Source organism: Musa acuminata, chromosome BXJ3-8, assembly GCF_036884655.1.
Source record: "Musa acuminata AAA Group cultivar baxijiao chromosome BXJ3-8, Cavendish_Baxijiao_AAA, whole genome shotgun sequence".
Taxonomy (NCBI): Eukaryota; Viridiplantae; Streptophyta; class Magnoliopsida; order Zingiberales; family Musaceae; genus Musa; species Musa acuminata.
In genome coordinates this window covers 21,085,800-21,108,982 of record NC_088356.1, presented here as the reverse complement: position 1 = coordinate 21,108,982, position 23,183 = coordinate 21,085,800, and the positions used below count along the sequence as shown (strand labels likewise).

General features: G+C 43.4%; 1 protein-coding gene across 1 annotated transcript in view; it reads left to right on the top strand.

Annotated features, from left to right (window-relative positions):
- Positions 1-8,501: 8,501 nt before the first annotated feature.
- The window catches only part of LOC135644157 (transposon Tf2-1 polyprotein), a 37,974-nt gene continuing 23,292 nt past the window's right edge, over positions 8,502-23,183 (top strand). The window contains exon 1 of the mRNA XM_065161618.1: positions 8,502-10,832. Coding sequence (XP_065017690.1) covers positions 8,604-10,832 — 2,229 coding nt within the window. The 5' untranslated portion in view covers positions 8,502-8,603. The remainder of the gene's footprint in view (positions 10,833-23,183) is intronic.

The window sequence follows — 23,183 nt, the reverse complement described above, 5'->3', positions numbered from 1 at the left end:
AGAGATGTTGCTCCAATGGGACAGTTATCCAGGAGGAATAAGTCCCGACTCTCTAGAGGGAGAATCATGTGAGACAGACCTCATAAGTTGAGGAGGAGTACCTCAACAAACAACAACTCCACGAAGCTCGATGGACTGAGCAAGCGGCGAGGAGTCGTCGCATGATCTCGCTCGAGAGAATGCATTGGTGGATGCATTGCGAGATTAAGTGGGGGAGCGACCTAAAGCAACTTAAATGAAGGCACACTTGGAGTCGATGTGGAGATCGAACTCAAGGGAGGGCTAACCCGTGGAATGGTGGGAGCGAGGGTCACCATCGACTCAATGCGAAAACGAGGAGCGGAGCAACTTCGGTGTAACTTGGCGAAGTTCCCAAGCCGCATGAAGGGAGCCAGTAGAGAAGTTGGAACATGGAGCAGAGGCACAGTGCTTTTCTTAGACAGAGGTCAAGGACATGAGCTCCTGCAGAGGAAAGAGTAGGATCATGTTGTTCCATGGGTCCTTCATTCTGACAGAGTGGACTCATCTTGCATGGTGCCAAAGACGAAGGGAGCTTCTGGGCACATGCACCTTATCTCGGAGGAGCATTTGATGGAGGAACTAAGGCGACTCAATTTGCGGAGGCGAAGTTGGGTTCAGAAGGCCTTAGCACGGGGCAAGAGGACGCAGAGGCGGGTACTCTTGAGGAATATGCCACAGTGTTGCCATTCGAGTTGCTAGGAAGGAAGCGGTGCGTAGCGGAGATTGTGCTGGTAGGGGCAGAGGCCCAGGATCCAGACAATGGTGCACAAATTACAGTGAAGTCGGTGGACTTCGGGAGCTACTAGGCGACGGACTGTCCTAGAGCGGTGCTTCATCTAGGTGTGACCCAAGAGTGGGTGGATGAAAGTCGATTGCCAAAGGAGCGAACAAAATCGAAGGTGGAGAGACCCTGCGATGTTTTGGCAGAGGTCACACATGGAGGGTTCACAATTCGAGTTTATTCCACAAGGATCAGAATGCAATGGAGATGTCACCAGGAGGCAACATGGTGCAGCGGATCGTGGTGGAACAGTTCGTGGCAATGCGATACACACAATCTGTCCCGTGAGGGATGAGATCATATGGAGGTATGATCGGGAGCTACTGGGAGCTCCACTTCGGTGAACAACACGACGGCAAGAAGGGCTATGGATTCAAGGAGTGAAGGCCATGGTACTGCAGAGGCGGGTCTTCCGTGCGTGCATCGAATTTTGCATCGGATGAAAACCTTGGTCATCAGCATATTGACATGGACTTAGCTGGTTTTGCCTAAGTCGTGCGACACCCTTGCGTGTCCGTCCGCAAAGGTCAGCCTCCCCGAAGCCTCCCATTGTCCCTTAGGACCAACAAAAGAGAGAACGGGTTAAAGAGAACGCCTCAATCGGGCTTTACAAGCTCTGAACAGTGGCACAACAAAGGGTAAAATGGTCCATTACAGACAGAAAAGCTCTCGCACGTGTCCACATGACACAACCTTTATTTACAAGCCTAAAGAGGCCACCAACCCAACTAAAATGGGACTTATAAGCCTTCGGCTGTCCCTCTACATGTTTTACAAGGCATGAACATGCCAACAGACACGGACAGATATAAGCATTACATCAAACATCCTGTTTCAAAGTTTGTCCGTGACATTCTCCCCCACTTATCCCTTCGACGTCAAACTAGGTTTGAAAGGTTATCTAATCAAACTTGTGATTGGTCTTAAAAATAGCTATTAAGGACCTTCATTGAGGGCTTGAAGCCGGAGATCCGAGGAGAAGTTAATGCGCGACAATCGTATACGCTTATGGCAGCCATCTCTTTCGCACGACATCAAGAGGAGCAATTGAACCATGAAGCTCGGAGGACAAGGGTCGCTTCTCAACCAATAATATTGAAGCCCTCAGCCCCCCCTACTGTCGACCAAGTCCCTACACTAAAGAGGTTCACAAGAGAAGAGCTTCGGGAGCGATATACGAAGGGGTTATGTTGGTATTGTGACGAGCCGTGGAGCCGTGAGCATCGCTGTAGTAAAGGGAGACTTCTTATGATTGAACCAATAGAAGAAAGCCTTGAATATGAAGAAGAAGATACAGAAGAAGAGCCACAACCGACCAAAGTTACGGTACATGCACTAGCCGGCTACTCAAACCAGCAAATGATGAAAGTTGGAGGCTTTCTCAAACAACAACCGTTCACTATTATCATCGACACGAGCAGTACTAATAACTTTATAAACAGTAAGGTTACTATCTAGATGGCCTTATCTATCGAGAATTGCAGTAGGTTTGACGTTAAGGTCGCCGATGGATGGATTTTGAAGGATGATCGTAGGCGCCCACAAGTGAAACTATTGCTGATCATGAGGCCTTACCAAGAGATAATTGTATATTTCTTCCTTCTCCCTCTTGATGATCATGAGGCCATGCTCATAATTAAATGGTTGATGACATTAGATGATATTTCTTGGAATTTTATGCAACTAATTATGAAATTTTACAGTAAGGAGAAAAATGTGATACTGAACGGGAAACGTGGAGGCGACGTAACGACGATTTGCACACAACAAATGGAGAAGGTTTTGCATAAAGTATACAGCGGCATTTTGGTACAACTTGAGCAGCAAACTAAGGGAGAGCCAATAGAATTTGAAGATCTAAACCTACTTCCTTTGCTTGTTGAATTTTCAGATATATTTGACGAACCGCAAAACCTACCTCTTACCCGTCAGCATGATCATTATATAATGATTTTTTCAAGCAAACCTCTAGCAAATACTCGGCCATATCAGTATCTACAGCTCCAGAAGGATGAAATAGAAAGGATTGTAAAAGAGATGCTCGAAATAGGAGTTATTCGGCCAAGTTGTAACCTCTACTCTTCACCGGTGCTACTTGTACACAAGAAGGACGGAACATGGCGAATATGCGTTGATTACCGAGCTCTCGATGGCATAACCATCAAGGATAAATATGAGTCTTGAGTAAGAGTCATATTAGGAGTTGGTTAGAAGTAGGAGTCTTCAGTAGGAGTCCTATTAGGAGTTAGGGTTTAGAAGCCCTATAAATAGTCATTGTTAGGACCCTTTTTCTGAGCTTTTGAATAATGTTTATTGAGTCTGTTTAGTCCAGTAGTTTATTGAGTCGATTTGGTTCAGTTAGAGTCAAGTAGAGGTTTCTTTAATATTTATTTATTATTAGAGTTCAAGTCCTGAGGGACTCTGGGTGGAACTCTATAAATAGGGATGTAACTGCTTCTTTTTAGTAATCTATGAAAAATACTATTTTGTCTTTGGACAAACCCTAGGAGGCCGATCCCCTCGAAGCGAACAAGGAGGGCCGATCCCCTCGAAGCAATCAAGGAGGGCCGATCCCCTCGAAGCGATCAAGGAGGCCGATCCCCTCGAAGCGATCAAGGAGGCCGATCCCCTCGAAGTGATTATTATCATCCCCATTTCAATTGGTATCAGAGCGATGATAAGACCTTTAGATCTTATCATTTGGTATTAGAGCCTACGATAAGACTTTAGCGTCTTATCATTTGGTATCAGAGCCACGATCCTTGGCGCAGCCCGCCGCAGCCTTGCTTCCCTTCTTCCCCACCACCACTACAAGGCAACTCTTTCTTCACCATTGTCGCTGCTTCTCCCCGGCCAGCGACCTTCGACCACCGCTCGACCTCCTCGCTGCCCCATCTCGATTAAAAAAATAAAAAATAAAAAAAAAGAAGAAAAGAAGAAACATGAGAGGGAGAAGAAGCCGCAGCCACCCTACGTCCCCTGCTTCCGGCCAGCCCACCCGCCGCTACTGCTCTCTGGCCAGCGCCCACCATCGCCCAGCTTCCCGGCCGGCGACCACCGCCGCCGCTGTTTCCCGGCCAGGAGACGACGCTGCCAGCGTCCATCCCAGCCCTACTGTCGTTGCCGCCTCCCCTTGGATCGCAGCCGCAGTTGCTCGTCCTCCCCTCGTCGGCGATCGTTGGTGACACTGCTTCTAGCCGCGCCACCACTGCTGCCTCCTTCTTCACTACCACACTGCTGTTGCCAGCATCGCTAGTGGCTCCGGCTGTGGTGCGATAGAAACAGAGCACCCTGTTTCCCATCTCCACCATCGCAACTTCCTGGCCAGCCACGACGCTCGCTGCCTTTTTCTCCACCGCTGCCGCTGCTTCCCGATCGCTCGATCACAGCCGCTGCAAGGCAAACCCTAACCAAGCCCCCCCGGGTCGCAGCCACAGCCGCCGGTTGCCGCAGCCCCTCGTTGCAGCGGTTGTAGAAACAGAGCTTCCTCTATTGTCGCAGCCCCTCGTCGATCGTAGCCGTGCCTCGAGCGCCGTCGCCTTCCAGCCGTCCCACCACCACTCCCAGCCACCGTGAGGCGATCGCCGCTCGCCTCCCAGCCACCGCTCCCCCTTGGCTCGGGCGAGAACGACCGCTGCCACTCCCCCTTGCTCTGCCCCTTGGTGACCGAAACAGAGCAATTCTCTTGCTGCTGCAAAGCAGTCACCGGTCCTCTTACTGCTACGAACGCCGGTTGCCACCACCGTCGCCGCTGCTGCCCAGCCAGCGACGACGCCGCTTGCCGCCCAGCCTGCCACCATCGATTCCTATTTTCCACTGCAGCCTCAACCTCGGCGACGGACGTACCGACTCCTCTTCTTAACCTCAGTTGCTTCAACGGCATCGTCACATCCTCAACCGCACGTGATTCCTCGGCATCACCAATGCCTCCTTTCATAGTGCGGTAGAGATAGAGCAACGCTGCCTTCCATCCGCACCGTCGCAACCACCGCAGTGATAGGCCCTTGGCGACGCTGCCCCTAGCCGCACTACCATCGCTGCCTCCCAGCCCTCAACTGTAGCGATCCCTCCACGCAGAGACCACAGCAAGCATCGTTGCAGATTCTAAACTTGGGGTTGATCTCTTTAGGGGATCGGCCTCCTTGGAACTTTATAGGGGTTCTGCCCTCCAAGTTGCTGCTCAAAGGCTGTCGAAAAGATTCATCTATTGCTTATGAAAAGAGGAGGAATACATGACTATTTATAGGGCTTCTAAACCCTAACTCCTAATAGGACTCCTACTCAAGACTCCTATTCCTTTACAACTCCTTATTCTTCTCTAAGAAACAACCTCCTAACCCTAGCCGGCCTCTTCACCTCTTTAATAGGGGTCGGCTTAGGTAGGTTTTACATGAATGTCCCTCTCAATTAGGACTTTCCAAGCTAGAGTCCTAACAGAGCCGCCCTCTTCAAATCAGCCTTGTCCTCGAGGCTGACGATTCATGAATTTTGGGAATTTGATCTTCAAGTCGTCATAGTTCTCCCAAGTGGCATCTTCTATTGGTAGGTTCACCCACTATATTAGCACTTTAGTAGTGGGTCATCGTCGTCGAGTCACGATCCATCGATCAATAATGGCACTTGGTTGGGTCTGGAGTTCTCCTTGGATAGTCATATTTGGTGGGTGGCTTTGGGCTGTCTCCAAGCACCTATTTACAACTTCTGTTTGGCCCTCGATTTGTGGGTGATATGCCATACTCCTTTTCAATTTAGTACCCTGCATAAGGAATAACTTTATCCAAAATCTGCTCGTGAAGATACAAGTAGAATTTATTATAAGCACAATGCGTCCCTTATAGTATAATTCTTTTGAGTCCCAATCGTAATGAGCCACGGAACTTGGTGCTTCCTCCAATTTTTTTATGATCTTACTAGTCTCCGAATCTTCCTGCCATTCCATCTTAATATCCTCAAGGAAGTCGCTGGTCGGAACTGAAATAACCAAAAATTCTGCTTGCTCAGGTAGCTGCGAAAGCGCATCTACAACAACATTCTCTTTCCACTTTTTGTAAGTTATTTCATAATCAAATCCAAGAAGTTTTGTTACCCATTTTTGCTGCTCGGGGGAAGATATCTTTTGCTCCAAGAGATATTTTAGGCTTTTATAGTCAGTCTTGATTTGAAAGCATCGCCTGATCAAGTACGATCTCCACCACGTTGCTTCGTGCACAATGGCGAGCATCACTTTATCATATATTAATATGTTTTGATAGGGGGGAGACAATGTCTTGCTAATGTATGTGAGTGGTCGATCATCTTGCATGAGAACGTCTCCCATTCTGTCTCAAGATACATCGGCCTCAATGATGATGGGTCGGTTGAAATCTGGTAGCGCTAGCACCGGCATCGTCGTCATGGCTACCTTAAGTTTGTCGAAGGCAGCGGAGGCTTTGTTTGACCATTGGAAGGTATCATTTTTCAGTAGAGAAGTGAGTGGTGCACTGATCTTTCCATAGTTTTTCATGAACTTACAGTAGTAGCCTGTTAAACCCAAAAAGCCATGTAGTAATTTTATATTCCTCGGGGTAGGCCAGTTTTGCATTGCTCCAATTTTGAAGGGGTCCACCATCACACCTTCCTTTGATATGATATGCCCAAGATATTCCACCTTTTGTTGAAGAAAACAAAAATTCGTAGTGGCCATTGTGTGTTCGAAAGGTGGTTTTCGGTATGACTTCTTTGTACACTCATATTTAATGATACCCGGATCGAAGGTCCAGCTTTGTGAAGATTTGTACTCCCTTTCATCTAGCAATTCATCTACTACTGGAATAGGGTATTTATCCTTGATGGTTATGCCATTGAGAGCTCGGTAATCAACACATATTCGCCATGTTCCGTCCTTCTTGCATACAAGTAGCACCGTGTTAGAACCCTTGCAGATTCTAAACTTGGGGTTGATCTCTTTAGGGGATCGGCCTCCTTGGAACTCTATAGGGGTTCCTCCCTCCAAGTTGCTGCTCAAAGGCTGCAGAAAAGATTCATCTATTGCTTGAGAAAAGAGGAGGAATACATGGCTATTTATAGGGCTTCTAAACCCTAACTCCTAATATGACTCCTACTTAAGACTCTTACTTCTAACCAACTCCTAATAGGACTCCTACTCAAGACTCCTATTCCCTTACAACTCCTAATTCTTCTCTAAGAAAAAACCTCCTACATGAATGTCCCTCTCAATTAGGACTCTCCTAACTAGAGTCCTAACAGAATGTCCCTCTCAATTAGGACTCTCCTAGCTAGAGTCCTAACAGAATGTCCCTCTCAATTAGGACTCTCCTAGCTAAAGTCCTAACAGTTTTACATGAATGTCCCTCTCAATTAGGACTCTCCAAGCTAGAGTCCTAACAGACCCGCCCTCTTCAAATCAGCCTTGTCCTGGCTGATGATTCATGAATTCTGGGAATTTGATCTTCGAGTCGTCATAGTTCTCCCAAGTGGCATCTTCTTTTGGTAGGTTCGCCCACTGTATTAGCACTTCATTAGTGGGTCGTCGTCGTCGAGTCACGATCCGTCGATCAATAATGGCACTTGGCTGGGTCTGGAGTTCTCTTTGGGTAGTCATATTTGGTGGGTGGCTTTGGGCTGTCTCCAATGACACGGGAGTGTCTAATTTACTACAATCTGATTATATGAGCTTTGATTATGATCTAGTATCTTTTTCAGTCAATAATGATGCCTCATAATCTTTATCTCAGCACACAAAAAAATGACAGCTCATCAGCATATTCTCTGCACAAAGTTAAAGCTGTTTCAAGGTGCTTTTCTTCAAGACAAAGGAATGCATTAAAGGAGTTGGTTGGCAGCTGTGAACATTTCTTCATTACCAATGAGTGCATTAAAATAGTTGGTTAGAAGCTGTAAACACTTAATTTCGAAATTTCCTATGCATGAAGGGTTGTTTCATGCACTAGTATTTATTTTGGTGTTTAGGACTTAGGCAGGACTTTAGAAACTGATGATATCTGGGCAGAAGCTCTTAGAGAACCCCTTAAACTCTGTATCTCTTGGATGCGTCCTTGAGTGGTGAGTCTTTTATTTTCTAGTTCTGTATCCTCGTTTAATTTTCGTTGGGTGGTGAACTTTCTGTATCCCATTGCGATTTTAAACTTGGTGGTGAGCTATATTTCGTTTTACCGAAGTTTCTTCAAGAGTTCGTTCATTGCCTTCTGTGATATTTTCTATCTGTACAACTGTTATATCGGTTTTCTATCGACATCCATTCTGCATTTTTCCCTCCCCGGTATCAGTTTGGTATCAGAGCTAAAGGCTAGAGATCATGGCAAGGCGGAATGGAAAAGATGTAGTTGGTAAAGGTAGCGATCACGAAGATGACGCTGAGTCGTTGAGGCTGCAGCTACGAAAATTGCTGCGTAGCCTACAAGAAAAAAATGAGATAATCGATGAACTTCAGAGTAGACATAACAAATATGAAAATGAAGCTCGAGAGTTTACTTCTAATGATGATACACTTCTTCCAAGGGAGTCGAGAAGATGTCGGAGAAGAAATGAAGTCCAAGACGAGTGGCAGAATAAATATAACCCCAGATTTGATATTCCTGAATTTGAAGGCAAAATAAATGTTGATGATTTTATTGATTGGCTTAATACAGTAGAAAGAATTTTCGATTTTCATGAACCACCGGAACAAAAGAAGGTCAAACTTGTGGCACTCAAACTCAGGCGGAATGCATCTTTTTGGTGGGAAAATCTGAAGAAACAAAGAGAACGTGAGGGGAAGAGTAAGATCGTTACATGGGAGAAAATGAAAAGGGAGCTAAAGAGAAAATATTTACCTCATAATTATAGACAAGAGATCTTTCTCAAAATACATGATTTCAAGCAAAAAGATCTTAGTGTGGAGGAGTACACTGCAGAATTTGATAATTTGATGTTAAAAGGAGAGCTTGTGGAACCGGAAGAGCAAACAATTGCAAGATACTTGGGAGGTCTGAAGTATGAGATTGCTAAAGTTGTTCAGCTACAGCCATATTGGTCTTTAAATGATGTGAGCAAGCTGGCATTAAAAGTTGAAAAGCAACAGAAGTTTGAAAAGAGTTTTCGGTATAGCTCAAAAGAAGGCTACACAAAAGGAGGAAGTTCCAAGCCTACTGTCCAAAGCAAGGTGATATCGAAGGTGCAAGAAAAGGGTGAAGAATCTGCTGGCAGCAAAAAAACACATAATTCTTCTACCCCAAGTGGTCGAAAATGCTTCAAATGTCATGGTTTTGGGCATATCGCATCAGATTGTCCAAATAGGAGGATTGTAACTTTGGTTGAAGATCATAGTGATGGAGGAGAAGATGAAACTGACAACGAACCAAAATACGATGATGATGAGGAAGAGATTACTTATGCTGATCATGGTTTGTCTATTGTATTGCAACGTAGTTTACAAGTGTCATATGTGGCCGACGATGAAAGTTGGGTGAGAAAAAATGTGTTTCACACTAAATGCACTTCTCTTGGCAAGGTGTGCTTGGTGATCATCGACAGTGGCAGTTTTGAGAACGTGGTTTCTTTGGAAATGGTGCAGAAGCTGAAGTTGGATACGATCCCTCATCCACATCCATACCAATTATGTTGGTTGCAAAAAGGAAATGACATCAAGGTAACTAAAAGATGTTTAGTTTCATTTTCTATTGGCAAGTATTATAAAGATAAAGTGTGGTGTGATGTTGCCCCTATGGATGCTTGTCATTTACTATTGGGAAGACCTTGGCATTATGATAGAAGAGTGTTGTATGATGGTTATAAACATACTTATTCTTTTAAAGTGAATGAAAAGAAGATTATCTTAGCTCCATTACAACCTTCCGAAATCAGTGCGCCAAAGAAGGAAGTTAGTGCTTTTATTTCTTATAGAGAATGCAGATATGAATTGGACAAGGGCGGTCATGTTTTGGCCCTAATGGTAGTAGAGGAGAACGAACAACATAAGGAGACACCAAAAATCATGCAACCAATCCTAGAAGAATTTCAAGATGTTATACCGGAAGAGATTCCACATGGCCTTCCACCTTTGAGAGACATTCAACATCACATTGATCTTATTCCGGGGGCTGTTCTACCTAATAAGGCTGCGTACAGAATGAGTCCTAAAGAACATGAAGAACTTCAAAGGCAAGTTGATGAATTAGTGAAAAAGGGGTTAATTCGGGAGAGCATGAGTCCCTGTGCAGTTCCAGCCTTGTTGGTGCCTAAGAAAGATGGTTCTTGGAGAATGTGCGTGGACAGTCGCACCATCAACAAAATCACAATGGACTATCGCTTTCCTATTCCAAGGTTAGATGACTTACTTGATCAATTGTGTGGTGCTTGTATTTTCTCAAAAATTGATTTGAGGAGTGGCTATCACCAAATAAGAATGAGGCCCGGAGATGAGTGGAAAACAGCGTTTAAAACTAGAGAAGGCTTATATGAATGGTTGGTTATGCCATTTGGACTATCTAATGCTCCTAGCACATTCATGAGATTTATGAATCACATACTTAAGCCATTCATTGGAATATTTGTTGTTGTTTATTTTGACGATATATTGGTGTACAGCAAGAGTGAAGAGGAGCATATGAGTCATCTGAAAGAAATCTTTCTTATTTTGAGGCAGCAAAAACTTTATGCTAATCTAAACAAATGTGATTTCTTTACTTCTAGTGTGGTGTTTTTGGGGTATGTTGTTTCAAAAGATGGAATCATGATGGATCAAAGTAAGGTGGAAGCTATTCTCAATTGGCCAACACCTGCTTCATTACATGATGTGAGGAGTTTCCATGGCTTAACATCTTTTTATAGAAGATTCATCAAGAGTTTCAGCTCTATTGTCGCTCCAATCACCGAATGTCTGAAATGTGACAAATTCAAATGGACTAGTGAGGCTAACGATGCTTTTGAGCTTTTGAAAAGAAAGGTTACTGAGGCTCCTATCTTAGTTCTACCAAATTTTGATAATGTGTTTGAAGTTGAATGTGATGCATCTAATGTGGGAATTGGTGCTGTTTTGAGTCAAGACGGAAGGCCCATTGCATTTTTTAGTGAAAAGCTGAATGATACAAGAAATAAATACTCTACTTATGATAAGGAGTTTTATGCGATTTATCGAGCTTTGTCTCATTGGAGTCAATATCTTCTCGCCAAGCCATTTGTTCTATATTCTGATCACGAGGCATTAAAGTTCATTAATCATCAGCACAAGCTAAACAAGAGGCATGCAGCTTGGGTGGAGTTCTTACAATCTTACAACTTTACAATTAAGCACAAATCTGGTGTTCAAAATGTAGTTGCTGACGCATTGAGCAGAAAGCATTCTTTATTATCAGCAATGGAAGTCAAAGTAGTTGGATTTGAAACATTCAAAGATCTATATGAGAATGATGTGAATTTTGGCTCGATATGGCAGAATTGCAAATCAGGTTCCTTTCAACAATTTTCGATCTTTGATGGTTTTCTTTTTCGAGCTAATGCTTTATGTGTTCCAACTTGTTCTTTGAGACAAGTAATTCTAGCTGAAGCTCATGGTGGTGTTTTGGGAGGACATTTCGGTAGGGACAAGACTCTAGCTCTTGTTCAATCAAATTTCTACTGGCCTAAAATGTTCAGAGATGTGGATAGACATGTGAAGCAATGCCGATTATGTCATTTGGCAAAAACAAGAAGTCAAAATTCTGGGTTGTACACTCCATTGCCAGTGCCAAATGCTCCATGGGAGGATGTGAGTCTTGATTTCGTTTTGGGACTGCCAAGAACTCAAAGGAACAAGGATTCTATCATGGTTGTTGTTGATAGATTTTCAAAAATGTCTCACTTTGTTCCATGCAATAAATCAAATGATGCATCTCATATTGCTGATTTATATTTTAAGGAGATTGTTAAATTGCATGGTATTCCAAGAACTATGGTGTCTGATCGAGATTCAAAATTTGTTAGTCATTTTTGGAGAACTCTTTGGAGGAAGCTGGGTACTTCTTTGAATTTCAGTAGCTCGCATCATCCACAAACCGATGGGCAAACTGAGGTAACAAACCGAAGCTTGGGAAATTTACTTAGAAGCTATGTTGGCAAGAATATTAAGCAATGGGATGTCATTCTTCCACAAATTGAGTTTGCTTACAATCGTTCTATGCATCATAGTATTGGTAAGAGTCCTTTTGAGGTAGTTTATGGTGCTAATCCTGCTGGTCCTTTGGACTTAATCCCTCACTCTATAACAAAGCAATTTAGTGGAGATGCTGATGAAAGAGCTAAGCAGATAAAGAAGCTGCATGAGGGTGTGAAAGCAACCATTGAGAAGCAAAATGAGAGGTACATGCATGCTGCAAACAAACACAGAAAACATGTGGAGTTTAATGCAGGTGATTTGGTCTGGATTCATCTAAGGAAGGAGAGGTTTCCACCGAGCAAATTTGGAAAATTAAAACCAAAGGCTGATGGTCCATTCAAGGTGCTTAAGAGAATTGGCAGAAATGCTTATGAGATAGAGCTACCTGAAGATTACGGAGTATCCCCAACATTTAATGTGGCTGATTTGAGTCCTTTTTATAATCATGTTGATGAATCAAACGAAGACTTGAGGACAAGTCTCATTCAACCAGGGGAGATTGACACGGAAGTGTCTAATTTACTACAATCTGATTATATGAGCTTTGATTATGATCTAGTATCTTTTTCAGTCAATAATGATGCCTCATAATCTTTATCTCAGCACACAAAAAAATGACAGCTCATCAGCATATTCTCTGCACAAAGTTAAAGCTGTTTCAAGGTGCTTTTCTTCAAGACAAAGGAATGCATTAAAGGAGTTGGTTGGCAGCTGTGAACATTTCTTCATTACCAATGAGTGCATTAAAATAGTTGGTTAGAAGCTGTAAACACTTAATTTCGAAATTTCCTATGCATGAAGGGTTGTTTCATGCATTAGTATTTATTTTGGTGTTTAGGACTTAGGCAGGACTTTAGAAACTGATGATATCTAGGCAGAAGCTCTTAGAGAACCCCTTAAACTCTGTATCTCTTGGATGCGTCCTTGAGTGGTGAGTCTTTTATTTTCTAGTTCTGTATCCTCGTTTAATTTCCGTTGGGTGGTGAACTTTCTGTATCCCATTGCGATTTTAAACTTGGTGGTGAGCTATATTTCGTTTTACCGAAGTTTCTTCAAGAGTTCGTTCATTGCCTTCTGTGATATTTTCTATCTGTACAACTGTTATATCGGTTTTCTATCGACATCCATTCTGCATTTTTCCCTCCCCGGTATCATCCAAGCACCTGTTTAAAACTTCCGGTTGGCTGTTGGTTTGTGGGTGATATGTCGTACTCCTTTTCAATTTAGTACCCTGCATATAGAATAACTTTGTCCAAAATCTGCTATTGAAGATGCAAGTAGAATTTGTCACAAGCACAATGCGTCCCTTATAGTGTAATTCTTTTGAGTCCCAATTGTAATGAGCCATGGGGCTTGGTGCTTCCTCCAATTTTTTTATAATCTTACTAGTATCTGAATCTTCTTGCCATTCCATCTTAATATCCTCAAGGAAGTCGCTGGTCGGAAGTGAAACGGTCGAAACTTCAACTTGCTCGGGTAGCTGCGAAAGCGCATCTGCAAGAACATTCTCTTTCCCCTTTTTGTAAGTTATTTCAAAATCAAATCCAAGAAGTTTTGTTACCCATTTTTGCTGCTCGGGGGAAGATATCTTCTGTTCCAAGAGATATTTTAGGCTTTTATGGTCGGTCTTGATTTGAAAGTATCGCCTGATCAAGTACAATCTCCACCTCGTTGCTGCGCGCACAATGGCGAGCATCTCCTTATCATATGTTGACATATTTTGATCGGAGGGAGATAATGCCTTGCTAGTGTATGCGAGTGGTCGACCATCTTGCATGAGAATGGCTCCAATTCTGACTCCAGATGTGTCGGCCTCAATTATGAAGGGTCGGTTGAAATCTGGTAGTGTTAGCACCGGCGTCGTCGTCATGGATGCCTTAAGTTTGTCGAAGGCAGCGGAGGCTCTGTCCAACCATTGGAAGACATTTTTTTCTAGTAAGGAAGTAAGTGGTGCACTGATCTTTCCATAGTTTTTCACGAACTTGCGGTAGTAGCCTGTTAAACCCAGAAAGCCATGTAGCAATTTTATGTTTCTCGAGGTCGGCCAGTTTTGCATTGCTCCAATTTTGAAGGGGTCCACTGCCACACTTTCCTCTGATATGATATGCCCAAGATATTCCACCTTTTGTTGAAGAAAGCAAAAATTTGTGGTTGCTGTGTGTTCAAAAGGTGGTTTTCCGTATGTCTTCTTCGCATGCTCGTATTTGATGATACCCGGATCAAAGGTCCAGCTTTGTAAAGATTTGTGCTCCCTTTCATCTAGCAATTCATCTACTATTGGAATAAAGTATTTGTCCTTGATGATTATGCCATTGAGAGCTCGGTAATCAACACATATTCGCCTTGTTCCGTCCTTCTTGCATACAAGTAGCACCGGCGAAGAGTAGAGGTTGCAACTTGGCCGAATAACTCCTGTTTCGAGCATCTCTTTTATAATCCTTTCTATTTCATCCTTCTGGAGATGTGGATACTGATATGGCTGAGCATTTGCTGAAGATTTGCCTGGAAGAATCATTATACAATGATCATGCCGACAGGTAAGAGGTAGGTTGCGCGGTTCGTCAAATATATTTGAAAATTCAGCAAGCAAAGGAAGTAGATTTGGATCTTCAAATTCTGTTGGCTCTCCCTTAGTTTGCTGCTCAAGTTGTACCAAAAAGCCACTGTATGCTTTATGCAAAACCTTCTTCATTTGTTGTGTCCAAATCATCGTTACGTCGCCCCCACGTTTCCCGTGCAGTATCACCTGTTTCTCCTTACTGTAAAATTTCATAATTAGTTTCATAAAATTCCAAGAAAAATCACCTAATGTTGTCAACCATTTAATTCTGAGCATGGCCTCATGATCATAAAGAGGGAGAAGGAAGAAATCTGTAATTATCTCTTGGTCCTGCAGCAATAGTTTCTCCTGCGGGCGCCTACGATCACACTTCAAAATCCGTCTGTCGGTGACCTTAACATCAAACCTGCAACGATTCTCGATAGGTAATGTCATTCGGATAGCAAGCTTACTATTTAGGAAGTTAGTAGTACTGCCCGTGTCGATGAGAACAGTGATTGGTTGTTGTTTGAGAAGGCCTCCAATTTTCATCGTTTGCGGGTTTGAGTAGCTAGCTAGTGTATGTACCGTAACTTCGGTCGGTTGTGGCTCTTCTTCTGCATCTTCTTCTTCATATTCAAAGCTCTCTTTTGGATGTTCAATGACCTCTTCTTCTATCGGTTCAATCATAAGAAGTCCTCCTTTACTGCAGCGATGCTCACGGCTCCACGGCTCGTCACAATGCCAACATAACCCCTTCGCATATAGCTCCCGAAGCTCTTCTCCTGTTAACCTCTTTGGTGCAGGGACTTGGTCGACAGTAGGGGGGGCTGAGGGCTTCAATATTACTGGTTGAGGAGTGACCCTAGTCCTCCGAGCTTCATGGTTCAATTGCTCCTCTTGATGTCGTGCGAAAGAGATGGCTGCCATAAGCGTATACGGTTGTCGCGCTTTAACTTCTCCTCGGATCTCCGGCTTCAAGCCCTCAATGAAGGTCCTCAATAGCTGTTTTTGAGACCAATCATGATTTTGATTAGATAACCTTTCAAACCTGGTTTGGTACTCCTGAATGGTGGAGGTTTGTCGGATCTTTGCTAGTTGTTTGTCAATATTCTCGTAATCGGTTGGTCTGAAGCGAATCAGCAGTTCTTCTTTGAATTGTCGCCATGAAAGGACTCCATAAGTATGTTCAAACCAGTCAAACCATTGAATAGCATCCCCTTCAAGATGTATAGCTGCAATTTTCACCATAGATACATCCGCGGTTTTGTGGTACCGAAAATATCGCTCCGCATGCGAAATCCAACCAATCGGGTCTCCTTTTTCCCATCTAGGGAAGTCCACTCTCATGCATGGATAGTTGGGGTTGGTCATAGAGCTTTCCCTCTCTTGGAAGTCATATCTTCGGGCTTGGTGTGATTGGGCAAAGCTCTCTCCTTGTTGTGATTTCTTCGGGCTTAGTGGTCGGCCCAATCTGAGTTCGGTAAAGAGCATCCGAATCTTATCCTCCATTCATGCCTCCAAGGCTTCGAATTTAGCATTGATTGCCTCCTTAGATACCATAGTATATGTCTTCAAATCTGTGATGTTAAGATCCCTCTTTTGTTGTTGGGTTAAAGGCATGTATTGGTTGAGAGAGGTGATGGTCGAAAGGGTTGGTGGATTGGTGGATGTAGGCTATGGTTTAGGCTTGTTTTGTTACTGTTTTGGGTGCAGTTTGAGGGTGTGGTTTGGTGGGGTTTTAGGGCTGTGGATAAAGTTTTGGGTCTGTGGTAGATGGAAGCAAAGGTTTGATAGAAATCAGTGGAAGTTGCAGCAAGTATGTGCTGTCTTGTAAGAGCAGAATTATCGTCGAAGAAATAGTGGTTTCTCAATGAAATTTCCACCAAAAACTTAAGAGAATTGAGGAGGAAATTGACAGCAAAATCACAGTTTATATGACAGCAAGGATGTCTAATTTTATCAAGAAAATTTCGGAAGTATAACAGCAAGGAAATTGGTGCAAGCTGCGATAGCAGAATTCTCGTCAAAAAATTTCAGCAGTTTACGATGAAAATTTATAGCAACACAAAATCGATTTTAGAGATGAATTCCTCAATAGATCAATCTTAGATGGAAGCCAAGATGATATATAAAGTGTATAAGAAATTTCATTCAAAAAAGATTGCAAATAGATGGGTTAAGGCAACAATATGCGGCTGAAATTTTCTGCAGCACAGATTTTTAAGTATAGCAGATTGGACGTAAAAGATCAGAAGTTTATATTGAGAATTTTTTGATGAAACCAAAGGGAAATCTACTATTAGGAAGTGTCAAAGCTATCATAAAAATTTCGTAGAGATTTGGATAGAAACAACGTAGTATCAAGATCAAATAATCAGTGCTATGCGGCTGAAATTTTACGGTGCAGATTTTAAAGTATAGCAGATTAGATGTAAAATATCAATAGTTTATATTGAGAATTTTTTGACAAAACCAAAGGGAAATCTGCTGTTAGGAAGTGTCAAAGATGTCATAAAATTTCGTGGAGATTTGGATAGAAAAAATATAGTAGCAAGATCAAACAGATGGTGATATGCGGCTGGAATTCTGCAATATATCTTTCGTCGTAGAGATGAAAACTTTGTGACGAAAAGTTTATGCAGCAATATAGGAACGATTTTTTTTTTTTTTTTTGGATTTTCGAATAAGGATAACTAAATTGCAGCAGCAGTAAGGTAGGAAACCAGAACCTGTTGCAATTCACGGGGAGATCAAAGGATGATCCGTGGTGGTGGAGATGATGGCGGAATTCGGTGACGATCTTTTAAGCAATTGTGGGAATTGCTTTGGATGGTTGTGGAGGGTTGATGGATGGCTGTGAAAGGGCAGCGAGACGCCAAGAACGCTGCTCTGATACCAGGTGTTAGAACCCTTGCAGATTCTAAACTTGGGGTTGATCTCTTTAGGGGATCGGCCTCCTTGGAACTCTATAGGGGTTCCTCCCTCCAAGTTGCTGCTCAAAGGCTGCAGAAAAGATTCATCTATTGCTTGAGAAAAGAGGAGGAATACATGGCTATTTATAGGGCTTCTAAACCCTAACTCCTAATAGGACTCCTACTTAAGACTCTTACTTCTAACCAACTCCTAATAGGACTCCTACTCAAGACTCCTATTCCCTTACAACTCCTAATTCTTCTCTAAGAAAAAACCTCCTACATGAATGTCCCTCTCAATTAGGACTCTCCTAACTAGAGTCCTAACAGAATGTCCCTCTCAATTAGGACTCTCCTAGCTAGAGTCCTAACAGAATGTCCCTCTCAATTAGGACTCTCCTAGCTAAAGTCCTAACAGTTTTACATGAATGTCCCTCTCAATTAGGACTCTCCAAGCTAGAGTCCTAACACACCGGTGAAGAATAGAGGTTGCAACTTGGCCGAATAATTCCTGTTTCGAGTATCTCTTTTACAATCCTTTCTATTTCATCTTTCTAGAGATGTAGATACTGATATGATCGAGTATTTGCTGGAGGTTTGCCTAAAAGAATCGTAATATAATGATCATCCCGATGGGTAAGAGGTAGGTTGTGTGGTTCATCAAATATATCTGAAAATTTAGCAAGCAAAGGAAGTAGGTTTGGATCTTCAAATTCTATTGGCTCTCCCTTAGTTTGCTGCTCAAGTTGTGCCAAAAAGCTGCTGCATGCTTTATGCAAAACCTTCTCCATTTGTTGTGTGCAAATCGTCGTTACGTCGCCCCCACGTTTCCTATTCAGTATCACCTATTTCTCCTTACTGTAAAATTTCATAATTAGTTGCATAAAATTCCAAGAAATATCACCTAATATTGTTAACCATTTAATTCTGAGCATGGCCTCATGAACATCAAGAGGGAGAAGGAAGAAATATTCAATTATCTCTTGGTAAGGCCTTATGATCAGCAACAGTTTCACTTGCGGGCGCCTACGATCATACTTCAAAATCCATCCATCGACGACCTTAACGTCAAACCTGCTGCAATTCTCGATAGGTAAAGTCATATGGACAGCAACTTTACTGCTTAGAAAGTTATTAGTACTACCCGTGTCGATGAGAACAATGATCGGTTGTTGTTTGAGAAGGCCTCCAACTTTCATCGTTTGCGGGTTTGAGTAGCCGGCTAGTGCATGTACCATAACTTCGGTCGGTTGTGGGTCTTCTTATGTATCTTCTTCTTCATGTTCAAGGCTCTCTTCTAGATGTTCAATGACCTCTTCTTCTATTGGTTCAATCATAAGAAGTGTCCCTTTACTACAGCGAAGCTCACGGCTCCACGGCTCGTCACAATACCAACATAACCCCTTCGCATATCGCTCCCGAAGCTCTTCTCTTGTTAACCTATTTGGTGTAGGGACTTGGTCGACAGTAGGGGGGGCTGAAGGCTTCAATATTACTGGTTGAGGAGCAACCCTAGTCCTCAGAGCTTGATGGTTCAAGCCCTCAATGAAGGTCCTCAATAGCTGTTTTTGAGACCAATCATGAGTTTGATTAGATAACCTTTCAAACCTGGTTTTGTACTCCTGAATGGTGGAGGTTTGTTGGATCTTTGCTAGTTGTCCGTCAATATTCTCGTAATCGATTGGTCTGAAGCGGATCAGCAGTCCTTCTTTGAATTGTCACCATGAAAGGACTCCATAAGTATGTTCAAACCAGTCAAACCACTGTATAGCATCCCCTTCAAGATGTATAGCTATAATTTTCACCATAGATGCATCCGCGGTTTTGTGGTACCGAAAATATCGCTCCGCGCGCGAGATCCAACCAATCGGGTCTCCTTCTTCCCATCTAGGGAAGTCCACTCTTATGTATGGATAGTTGGGGTCGGTCATAGAGCTTCCCCTCTCTTGAAAGTCATATCTTTGGGCTTGGTGCGATTGGGCAAAGTTCTCTCCTTGATATGATTTCTTCGGGCTTAGTGGTCAGCCCAATCTGAGTTCGGTAAAGAGCATCCGAATCTTATCCTCCATTCACGCCTCGAAGGCTTCAAATTTAGCATTGATTACCTCCTCAGATGCCATAGTATATGCCGCCAAATCTGTAATGTTAAGATCTCTCTTTTGTTGTCGGGTTAAAGTCATGTATTGGTTAAGAGAGGTGATGGTCGAAAGGGTTGGTACATTGGTGGATGTAGGCTGCGGTTTAAGCTTGTTTTGTGGCTATGTTGGGTGCAGTTTGAGGGTGTGGTTTGGTGGAGTTTTAGGACTGTAGATGAAAGTTTTGGATCTATGGTAGATGGTAGCAAAGGTTTGATAGAAATCAGTGGAAGTTGCAGCAAGTATGTGCTGTCTTGTAAGAGTAGAATTGTCGTCGAAGAAACAACGGTTTCTCAACGTAATTTCCACCAAAAACTTGAGAGAATTGAGGAGGAAATTGAAAGAAAAATCACAGTTTATATGATAGTAAGGAGACAACCCTGTTTATGCCGAAAAGTTTATGCAGAAATATAGGAATAATTTTTTTGTGATTTTCAAATAAGGATAACCAAATTGCACTAGCAGTAAGGCAGAAAACAAGAACCTGTTGCAATTCCCACAGGGAGATCAAAGGATGATCCGTGGTGGTGGAGATGATGTCGGAATTTGGCAACGATCTCTTAAGCAATTGTGGGAATTGCTTTGGGCGGTTGTTGAGGGTTGATGGATGGTTATGGAAGGGCAGCGAGACGCCAATAATGCTGCTCTGATACCAGGTGTTAGAACCCTTGCAGATTCTAAACTTGGGGTTGATCTCTTTAGGGGATCGGCCTCCTTGGAACTCTATAGGGGTTCCTCCCTCCAAGTTGCTGCTCAAAGGCTGCAGAAAATATTCATCTATTACTTATGAAAAGAGGAGGAATATATGACTATTTATAGGGCTTCTAAACCCTAACTCCCAATAGGACTCCTACTCAAGACTCCTATTCCTTTACAACTCCTTATTCTTCTTTAAGAAACAACCTCCTAACCCTAGCCGGCCTCTTCACCTCTTTAATAGGGGTCGGCTTAGGTAGGTTTTACATAAATGTCCCTCTCAATTAGGACTTTCCAAGCTAGAGTCCTAACAGAAATACATATCCTAAATAATCCTGGTCATAGGTTACTCGAGAGGGACATCGTGATAACCGGATAGATTGGTGTGCTGTATACCCGTCCATATGTTGGATGCAGCTGGTCTCATAGCTGCTCGTGTAGGGACACTAGGGATACAGTACAGGTGCTCATTGGAGAATGAGTTCACTAATTGATCCGCTTACGGAATGCTGGATGGCTGATGATGCCTTATTGTCAAACAACGATTCTGTAGTCCTAGTGGTATATCTGGTCCTTAGACTTGAGACACCAAGGATATCCTGTATGAGTGCTCCACTCTTTGATACCAGACTTATAGGTTTGGTTGTCCCAGATCTATTACAGCTGGTCATTAGGAGTGATAGTCGACCTTACGAGGGCTATTGAGTGTTAATAGAGGATCATCCACTCTCGGCGTCATGAGAGGAATATCCCATGTGTTCTTGCTCAGACAAATCCCTGGCCAGGGTCATTCGGGTTGAGAGAGAAAGAGTTCTCCAAGAGAATCCAATTAGAGTGAAACTCGAGTAGAAATCGTATGGGTCTAATAGCACCATGCTCGATATACATGCTCTAGGATATTAGATGGATGAGTGACTATAGGTACATGGTAACTAAGGATAGATAGGTCCAATGGATTGGATTTCCCTGTATCGTCTGGGGACTACGACGTAGTGGCCTAGTACATTCGTGGTCGATGAATCAAGTGAATTATTACAGAGATAATAATTCATTGAGTTAGAAGGAGTTCTGATAGGCATGACTCATGGCCAGCTCGATATTGGGCCTAGAGGGTCACACACATATGGGAGGCATTGTAATGAGTAGAGGTTCGGATATGAGATATCCGACGGAGCTCTTATCTTATTGGATATCCAATAAGCCCCTGAATTTTTGGATCCCATGTACGAGATCCAATAAGAGCCCATGAGAGATTATTGGATAGAGATCCACTAATCTAAAAGGCTTGGGTTATTGGATGCAGATCCAATACCCACTAGGGGAGGATCCATTATGGTTTGACAGGGGACCTCTATAAATAGGTGGGATTCAGAGCCTCATAGGCTAGAGCCTTTGCTTGACTCTCCTGTTCTCCTTTCCCTCTCTACCTCAAAGCAAGCTTGGAGTTTTGAGGAGCGTCGTCGCAGCCCTGCTGTGTGGATCACCGCTAGAGAGGAGAACGCTTGACCTCGTTCACCCTCTTCTAAAGATCTGCAAGGAAATAGGGATATACAATCTCCCTAGGTAACACAATCTACTCTACATATAGTTTTTTCAGTTTCGCGGATTTTGCGCATTAATCTTCGCACGACGACGAACATCTCTTTGGGAATCGGGGATTTTATTTTCTTGTTCTTCCGCTGCGCATGTGATAGCGCCCCCCAAAGATTTCCCAACAGTGGTATCAGAGCTAGGTTGTTTGTGCGAATGATTGGTTTTGAACTGCGTGTGTTGTGTTTAGGAAGAATTTTGACATCAAAATCGTTGACGCAAAAACAAGGAAGGGCAACAACAGTTGCTGCCCTCGATCTACATGCCTGTAGCCACCTACAATAGCAGTCGTAGCCAGGCAGCACAGCGCCGGCGCATGTGCATGCGCAAGCATTGTGCCTACAGCAGGCTTGCGGTCGGCGGGGCTGGTAGCTAGCGGGCAGAGGTACCGCAGGGCAGCGACGCCTGTTGTCGCTGCCCACACGGGGAGACGCACCGTAGGGCAGCGGCGCCTATGGCCACTGCTCCCGCGGGCAAAACCCCCGGCGAGGCAGCACCGCCTACGGGCGCTACCTTGTAGGCAGAACCGCCCGCTCGTAGGGGCAGCGCTACTGTTAGGACTCTAGCTTGGAGAGTCCTAATTGAGAGGGACATTCATGTAAAAATGTTAGGACTCTAGCTAGGAGAGTCCTAATTGAGAGGGACATTCATGTAAAACTGTTAGGACATTAGCTAGGAGAGTCCTAATTGAGAGGGACATTCTGTTAGGACTCTAGCTAGGAGAGTCCTAATTGAGAGGGACATTTTGTTAGGACTCTAGTTAGGAGAGTCCTAATTGAGAGGGACATTCATGTAGGAGGTTTTTTCTTAGAGAAGAATTAAGAGTTGTAAGGGAATAGGAGTCTTGAGTAGGAGTCCTATTAGGAGTTGGTTAGAAGTAAGAGTCTTAAGTAGGAGTCCTATTAGGAGTTAGGGTTTAGAAGCCCTATAAATAGCCATGTATTCCTCCTCTTTTCTCAAGCAATAGATGAATCTTTTCTGCAGCCTTTGAGCAGCAACTTGGAGGGAGGAACCCCTATAGAGTTCCAAGGAGGCCGATCCCCTAAAGAGATCAACCCCAAGTTTAGAATCTGTAAGGGTTCTAACACCTGGTATCAGAGCAGCGTTCTTGGCATCTCGCTGCCCTTTCACAGCCATCCATCAACCCTCCACAACCATCCAAAGCAATTCCCACAATTGCTTAAAAGATCGTCACCGAATTCCGCCATCATCTCCACCACCACGGATCATCCTTTGATCTCCCCGTGAATTGCAACAGGTTCTGGTTTCCTACCTTACTGCTGCTGCAATTTAGTTCCTATATTGCTGCATAAACTTTTCGTCACAAAGTTTTCATCTCTACGACGAAAGATATATTGCAGAATTCCAACCGCAT